This window comes from Akebia trifoliata, chromosome 3 (assembly GCF_017979445.1).
Source record: "Akebia trifoliata isolate Shusen 1 chromosome 3, ASM1797944v1, whole genome shotgun sequence".
In the NCBI taxonomy this organism is placed as follows: Eukaryota; Viridiplantae; Streptophyta; class Magnoliopsida; order Ranunculales; family Lardizabalaceae; genus Akebia; species Akebia trifoliata.
In genome coordinates, this window is record NC_141377.1 from 44,358,222 (window position 1) to 44,366,655 (window position 8,434).

An 8,434-nucleotide genomic window follows, 5' to 3' on the forward strand; every position below is an offset into this window, starting at 1 on the left:
ACTAAGGGTGGCGAACGGGACCCTATATATATATATATATAAAACCCAGCAAATTTAAACTTCTCATGACATGGCCTGGCCTTGGGGGAATTTACATCACTTCATATAAGATGCTCGAATCAAACTCACTCATAGACTCACGGCTTTCACTTCAGCCCCTTGGATTAAAGTGATCATGCTAAAAATGGCAATTCAGAAAGGACCAATTAACCCGAAACCCCATGTGCCAGGCCGTTTACCACCACCACACATTCCCTCCTAAAACCCACTTGTTGAATGAAATCACTAACCATAGCCATCGTTGATTGGATGGTTGCACCTATCTGACCACTGAATGGTGGGCTCGCTCCCTCCTCTTCCTCCTCACCTTTGGATGTGTGCACAACTGCTATTTCTGGAGCTTAGCTGAGATTCACAAGACCATAACGTACACCCAATCTCATCTATCTATTAATTAAAATTAGAAAATAATACATGACCATCCATTTCATATTTCCAGAAGAAAAAAAAAAACTTCTTTACTGTACATGGACAAACATGCACAAGAACAAATAAAGAGAAATTCTATTGCCTCACCAACTTTTGCTAACACCACCCCAATTCATATGTAAATCACCAAAGAATTAGCACAAATCTTGGGGTGGCATTAGCATAAGTTGGTGGGGGCAATAGTAGCTCTCTAAATAAAACCTTCAGTCTTTCCTTGAGAACTCCAATTCATGTGCATTAAAATGGAACGATCACACACACACACACACACTACGTATTTAGAGGGATACTGTTCAGGCAAATGTGGGGAATAAGTTGCTAACAATATCACAAATTCGATCTTTACTTGCGACAGCATCACAAGCCAAAAACAATAGGCATAGTTGCAAAAATATCACGAACAGAAGTTGCCATATCCTTACAAGGGCAGGTTTCCCCCTAAGCCTGGCACATGCAATCAGGAACAGGATATGTATATATGGATTGCTTCTCTTTCCTTGACCTGATCTGCCCTTGTCTATTTTTGTGCCCATCTCGAACTGCCTTCTGGAATTCTGACCAACCCATGCTCTTATTCAAGAAAAGCTGACCCAGCAAAGCCATGTTCGGCCTTATCGTCTTCAAATTCTCATATGTTCGATGCCCCACCTGATAATATCACAATTTTTTTTTATATCAGGTTATGGTGTTTATAAAAGTGAATAGTGGATTAGAATTAATTTACTATTGTCATTAAATGTATTATATTATTATAATTTCACACGTAGCAGATCAGATCATTCTTTTGGCCTATTGGTGGTGGGTCCTATGTTGCGCCACTAGGGCTTAAGTGGGTCAGGTCGGGTCAGATCTAAGTGTCTCTATATCCAAATCCAATTTTTTTATCTGAATCTGACTCAGATCCTACTAACTCAAACCATATCCAAATCATTTTACTTTGACTTAATCTGGAACTAACCCAACTGAATTGCTTGATTCGGATTGGTCAGTCAGATAATTTTGAATCATTCAATATTTTTCTCTTAAATTTCTTTTCTAATTGCTATACTACTCTATTTTACCATTATTATTCTTTTATTTTATAAGAATTCATGTAATATTAAAGTAGGAGAAAAAGAATATTTTGAAAAACATAAAAATATAATTTTTCAAGCAATATATCATTCGGATCTAGGGATGTATCTGTATCTGACCCAAATCCAATTCGGATCAAGGGACATCAACCCATTTTTTATTCGGATCTACTCCAAGGTCCAAAATTCAGATCACTCGGATTTCTGATAAAATCCGAACCATTTTATGCCCAATGCGCCACGTGCATAAACTATCACACATTTACAGTCCATAGGACTCCTCAAGAGTATATATATGAGTGCTGATTTTCTAACTAGAAAGTCTTCACTCAGCTGACATGGAGCGGACACGGAACCATTGATCTTTCCTCGGGATACACAACTGCACATCCCCATAAAAGATCTGCAGTTGTGTATCCTGAAGATATATATATATATATATATTAGCCAGAAATATTTACCAAGGCATTGTGCATATTTCCAGGAGAAGCAGAGATGAATATGTCACTGTGCATGCTCACGTAGTAATCAACTGCGGCTAGTAAAGAGGCCTTGCCCTCAATTTTGGCTAATTCCTCTTCAGAAGTGAGGCTTTTCTTGTCTTCCATTAAAGGGAACAGCTTGCGCAAAGTTGATATCCTTGCTTCCCCGCCGTAGACCTGGAAGGAAACATGAACCCCACAAGTGTTTCAAGCTAAAACTACAGAAATGTCCCTTAACTACAAAAATGGTAAGTATGCTGAACTGAACCTTGTGTGAGGCAAGATAGAGGCGAGTACTGTTGTTGAAGCCCAAAGCTGCAAGCAGCAATCCAATCTCTTCTGGGGTCAATGGGCAACGCCCCTGATTTCTCAACTCCTCATCTGTGAACTGAGAGTTTAGGACCCTCCCCTGCCAGATCACTTGCCGGTACTTCGCGAGAGCCAGTTTTTCAGCTTTACCCCCACCAAAATCACAGGCCGAATGAGCAGCCATATCCTGTACATCAAACGGGTTAAAGAAGCGAATGCATGGACGGACTAACTCACAATCCAAACTGAATGGAAAAATGAAGAAATCTTCAGATGCTCCTCATGTTGTAGGCAGTCTGGATACTTCAACAAAATTGTGGTAAAATGCTGGTGAACCGTGAATGCAAGGATCTTTACCCTGTTGGAAAATTGTGCAACCCAACATTCCAACCCATCAAATTATTATTTTTTCTGAAAAAATAAACCATCAAATTATTTTTAGTGGATAAAACACAGTGAATGGTGGTTAACAGGGGTACTATGATAATTGTCACATCCATCTGTCTCCCATGTCCACTGCTTCTGTATGGTTGACTGTTCTTATGCTCCACATTCATGTTTTCAGATATCCTCAACAAGGTATCCATTTTATTCATAGTAATAGAGTTTCCCTGTGCTTGGGCACGGGCATTTCCTCTTTGGGATTAAAGGGGTAAAAGAGGAAAGATGGTAAAGTTAGAGGAGTATTATTGTAAAAAGGGGGAGAGGGGAGGAGAGGAAAGACAATAAAGTTGAAGGGAGTGAAGAGGAAAGGCAAATGAGTGGATTTGAGTGGACCCCACAACAAAACCGTAGCTGAGTGGGACCCACTGTTGAGTTTTATTGTATAGATTGAATAACTTATGCTTATGATGTCAAAGTTCCATCCCCAGATATTAAATCTAGGAATTTCCACAAGAATCCAAAAGAAAAATATAAATGATTTACAACAGAACCAGACCATACCTTATCAAATCGAAGGTGTAGTACTACAAACTTCCCAGCTCTCTGCATGTCTTTCTTATCTGTTGTCTCCCTCGGATAGCCCACACCAATAGATCCAGTCTTTCTAGATGGAAATCGGAGGCGACTGACAAGAGTGTCTCCCAATGTTTTGATATGAGGAACGAAAACCAATGCTTGAAAGTTCGCTTTACAGCGTAAACGTTGAATGTCCATAGGCAAGTTGTCAAATGCTAGACGGTGAGAGAATGGGGCAATAGCAGCAATCCCATAGCTGAATCAATTTCCAAAGCAACCCACATTGTGCAAATCAGTACAATTATGAAAAGGGATGTGCTATGGCCAAGTATATCAAAGGCATTGCAGGATATTTCAGTCAGTGAAAATGGCTGCAATATATTGAATGACCTTGGTCATAGCACACACCTTGTCAACAAGGAATAAACACTAACTAGACATGCACAATAGTCACCATAGTAAGGGTATTTTTTGACATATGTAGACCAGTTTACACAAAACAGGAATGTTTCTAGCTAAATCCTGCAGAAAATAATGCTTTAATGCACCTAGGAAATTTGCAGCTTAAACTTTATTATTGGGCTAATTTCTCACTTGGGATCAATCCGTTTTGGTATTTAAACATTCAAGAAGAAACAAATTCCCCTCGGTAAAGCCAGACGGCACACCCTTACTTTTTGGAGCTCACTGGTAACAAAGAGTGAGCTGATTATTACATTATATGAATTGTTGGGTACATCAACCAAGAAGAATGTTAGGTGAATGATTTCCTTAAAAGATCTCAAATAGCAATTCCGGAATTGATACCCAATTGTTTGCTCACAGCACTCAAAGGATCCAGGATCGACAAATCACATTAGCCGGTGTGTATTGATGGCATGCTCAAATTTACAAAACTACCTTCATTAGGTTGCACGTGTCATGCAATGGAGAACCTTTGAGCACTTGTGAGGAAAAAATCTGAGTAAAAAATTTCTCATCACAGTAGTTTTCAACAGGTTGATTACTCCTACATCTTCCATGTGAGGAATAATACCCAAACAATTTCCATGAACATACAATGAATTGCAACAAAACTCTATTCAACAGACGGGAGGCTTAAGAACAATGACAGCAGAACTAGAAAGTTTCTGGTTGATCCACTGTAAATAGTATAATGGAAAAACCAAGTCATTTTAGTCAAATATAAAACCAAGCTGTCCATGAATCCATGCTGTAGATGTTTAGAAGACCCTTGCAGCCTAGATAGCCAACCCAGCTTAATAATCACTTACAGAAGATCAAACTAAGAAATGCAAAGACATATTTGGACCCAAAAGTCCAAAACTGAAAGTCTCAACCATATAAAGATCCATCTATATACTAACCTCTGTAATACAGGCAAGACATTCTCCAGATACCAGTTAGCTGAAGCATGGAGAGGAGCGGTTTTGATTCTTGTAGCTCGAATAGCTGTAGCATAATACTCCCTTGTGCTCCATGAGTATTCTTTAGGCAACTCTTTAACTATAGAAATTTCATCCTTCATGACATCAATAAAATGGTCCACATTGAATATATCTGTGAACGAACTGCACAAGCAAATTCAAATGTCACGATAAGCATCTTTTGACAAGGAAACTAGACTACAATGAAGGATGTAAAATAATTTACTCAAAATACCTTGAATCTTGCCAAACAGGATTCACTTCAAGGTGAGGGATCACAAGTGTTGCATTCAAAATTTTAGCAACAGCAACTGCATCACAAATCTTGAAATAAAATTGTTACAATGTTGCTCTTTTAGTATACAAGATCAACAAAAAACTGCAAAACTGCAAAACATTTAGGGATGTTTGAAGAACTTAATACGGTTGGGAATATAACTTGGTGAAGAAATCAGTACAAAAAAGAGAAGAAAATATATATCTTGACACTATGATAGAGTTCAAGGCGTGATGTGACAGTCAACGTATTTTAGCCAAAAATTTCTCCCCTTCCAATTGAAATTGTGAGTGCACAAAGGGTTGTTTTAAGAAATATATCAACAGGGGATTAAACTCTTACATAAGATGCTTGCCAGAAAAAAGAAGACATAAAAACATGAATGATTTTGAAAATAAACTCCACCAATTACTCACCCCCATTCTCTGCTGGTTCAATCCTCCGTCTAGGAACACCTGGATATACCCTTTAGATATCCTTGTAAACTCTACAATAAAAAGAAGCAAGGAGTCCATAAGAGATCAATATCGCTGAACAAAAGTTAATCCAACATTATTTCCATTGCTTTTCTGCATCCCATTACTTTATTTCAGATATGCCAACCAAATCTTAAATATCTGTTCTCGTTCTTATCACTCACCATGGGTATTTGAAGACTCAATACACGGTTTCCATCCTTGGGCAGCCAAGGGAGACCAGATATCTGATTGCAGCCCATGTGACTGGATGCAAGAGCACATTAAACACACATGTTTTAATTCTACTACTATCGGAACAACAATTTATCAAGAAAACACGTCATTTCTTGGTGCAACACCCCATACTCACAATTTGGCGTTGCAGAGCACCCTTGATTAAAGGCACATGCCTAGGTTTAGGAGCATTCCATTCCTGCAAAATAATAATATCTCCGTTTAAATGATGTAATAGGCAGAGTACATAAATCAAGCTTATGTACATGATCCCTGACTTTCATAGTCATAATTTATATATGAGCATGAATCTGTATATGGGTCCTTTTAATTAATGTAGCTGCAAAAGTTAGCTGTTAGCACACTTCAAAATTTTGAACTCGTAGAAGTAACCCCATCAAAATATGATACACAACGTGGCATACATCATAACAATGACTATACCTTGCAGCATTCACCTTTGCCTTCTTGCACATTCAAGGGAGAAACCAAATGTTAAGGTTCCCATAAAACTTAAGCTTGGATCAACATGACAACCCTGAGATTCCAGAAATTGGAAAACATCTATACATATGTCACCATTATCATTACATAAGATGCCTCATCAATAATTGGGGTTGACAAAATGAGTTCTCTTATGACATTCAATTCTATCTAGAGGTAGGTCCTCCATTGGTACGTGTATCTTCAAAACTTTCACCCTTTTCAAGCCTTCACCCCACACCAAAGCACTTCATAAGAACAATTACATAGACCTAACACTAGCCTGATTTTTAAAATTTTCCAAATTTCCCTCTTGCCTACTTATTCTTGAACCCCGACTTGGTGACCACGCAAGATGGAACCCAAAAAAGGAATTTTAGTAAGAAACATGTAACTCTTGCCAATATTTCTCAAACCAAATAACAAGACAGCCATTTTTTTTTTTTTGGATAACATCCCAATTTTTTTGGTTGCACGTTCTAACCCAATGGCAGTTTCCCAATGTGCAACAAGATAAAAAGACAACCATATAAACCTAGGCTAACATAAACAAATATTGCAGAGTGTTATAAACCTAATTGCTAGTATTAGGGAGTATAATAACATTATATAATAATACCTAACTATTATGAAAATCAATCAAAAGAATTCATCGATTCAGGAGTACAATACACTCAAACTGGTCTATGAAGCCCAACTACTCTTTTTTTCTTTGTCCTTTTTTGATGATTAACGAGGCCCAATTACCTTGAATCAGCCATCTTCTTCTCCATTTTCTTATTTTTCTAAGTTACAACTAGTATGTACTACATAGTAGTAAGGTTAGTTCTTGAGACTATACCATTAGGAATTTAAATTGTGCTGGTTTAGGATTCGTCCTAATAAAAACAGTACGTTCATTTGAAAATCAACCAGAAAATTAATAGAACCCTCTTGATTTAGGAGGCGGACCCACTACCTCAAGTCAGCCATCTTTTTCTTTTGTATATTTCATAAAGATCATACATGAGTGTTACATTGAGATTAGCTGGGATAGAAAGAACATAATCTGTATCAACTTTCTAATAACATTGTAACTAATCAAAAAATACTTTCTAGATTATTAGTCATCGGGCCACCAGATTCTGCTTGTCTTAATTTCTCCCAAGTTTTTATTTAGAAAATTATTTAATAAACTAAGTAAAATAGGATAATGGGAATTCTCGAGTTATTTAGCAAAAAAATTGAGACTTCTCGGGTGAGCCTGGACTGACAGTCCCTAGTGATCCACTTCTTCCAATGTTGTTCGATCGCTTACTTACAGATGAGTTTCTAAACGATTGTGAAATTTCAAATATCCAACCCCCTTTTTAAAAACATAAAAATAAAAATAAAAATTAGAACAAAGGCAGTGTAAAACTCCACGAGAAGAAAAATTATACAGAAATAATAATAGAAAGAAAAGCAAATTTAAAGGATGATTGAGGGAACAAACGACGTACCGAGAAGATAGAAGGGGAAGCATGGCCTAATGGACTAAATAAATTGGGGAAGAAAAACGGGAGAAGCAGCACCAACAGAGCTGCTAATATTCCTCCTCTCTGAGATGGTTGAGGGTTGAACATCCTCCTCACCGTGCGACTTTCAGATCTAAAACCAGTGGAAACCCTAGAAGAAGATGAAGAAGCAGAGTAGTGTTTGTTCATGAATCATGGGAGAGGAGAGAGAGAGAGAGACAGACAGACATCTCTTTCTCTTCAAATGGACATATCTTCATCTTTCATTTTAGAAAGATGTGAAGGTGTCGTCGTTCGTTGAGTCTTTGACTCATTTCCATACCAAGAAAATGACTTCATGGTCAGTTGTTTACTCAAAATCTCAACAAAAATAAAAAAATAATTTATCAAATAACATTCCTATTATTTTAGACATTGATGAGAATTTGTATTGATTCAATTTTAATTAATTACAAGTACTTGAATTTTATGTTTTGTTATATGCACATGACATCATGCAATTGATTAATCGACTAAGGTATTGTTTGTTAAATTAAAAAAAATAAGTACTAAATAGCATTAAGCACTGAAACTTATAAGCATTGAATTTAAGTATTGAAAAAAGTTGTTTGTTTAGATGCACAATCATATTTGTTACACATTATTGAAATTGATAAATTATCTTTCTTACCCTTACAATCATATTATACATTATTTGCATGTTTCAAATGCCTAATTCTTATTAAATATAATAAAATATATTATTT

General features: G+C 36.9%; 1 protein-coding gene across 1 annotated transcript; it reads right to left on the bottom strand.

Moving 5' to 3' along the window:
- Nucleotides 1-764: 764 nt before the first annotated feature.
- On the bottom strand, nucleotides 765-7,969 carry LOC147407229 (O-fucosyltransferase 31-like). Its single transcript, XM_086435692.1, has 10 exons — nucleotides 7,674-7,969; nucleotides 5,846-5,908; nucleotides 5,658-5,739; nucleotides 5,434-5,504; nucleotides 4,976-5,064; nucleotides 4,681-4,884; nucleotides 3,299-3,569; nucleotides 2,313-2,540; nucleotides 2,024-2,221; nucleotides 765-1,137 (listed from the first exon to the last, which is right to left on the bottom strand). Exons 1-10 carry the CDS (start codon nucleotides 7,875-7,877, stop codon nucleotides 928-930), a joined length of 1,620 nt encoding a protein of 539 aa, XP_086291818.1. The 5' UTR covers nucleotides 7,878-7,969; the 3' UTR covers nucleotides 765-927.
- Between the last annotated feature and the right edge of the window lie 465 nt (nucleotides 7,970-8,434).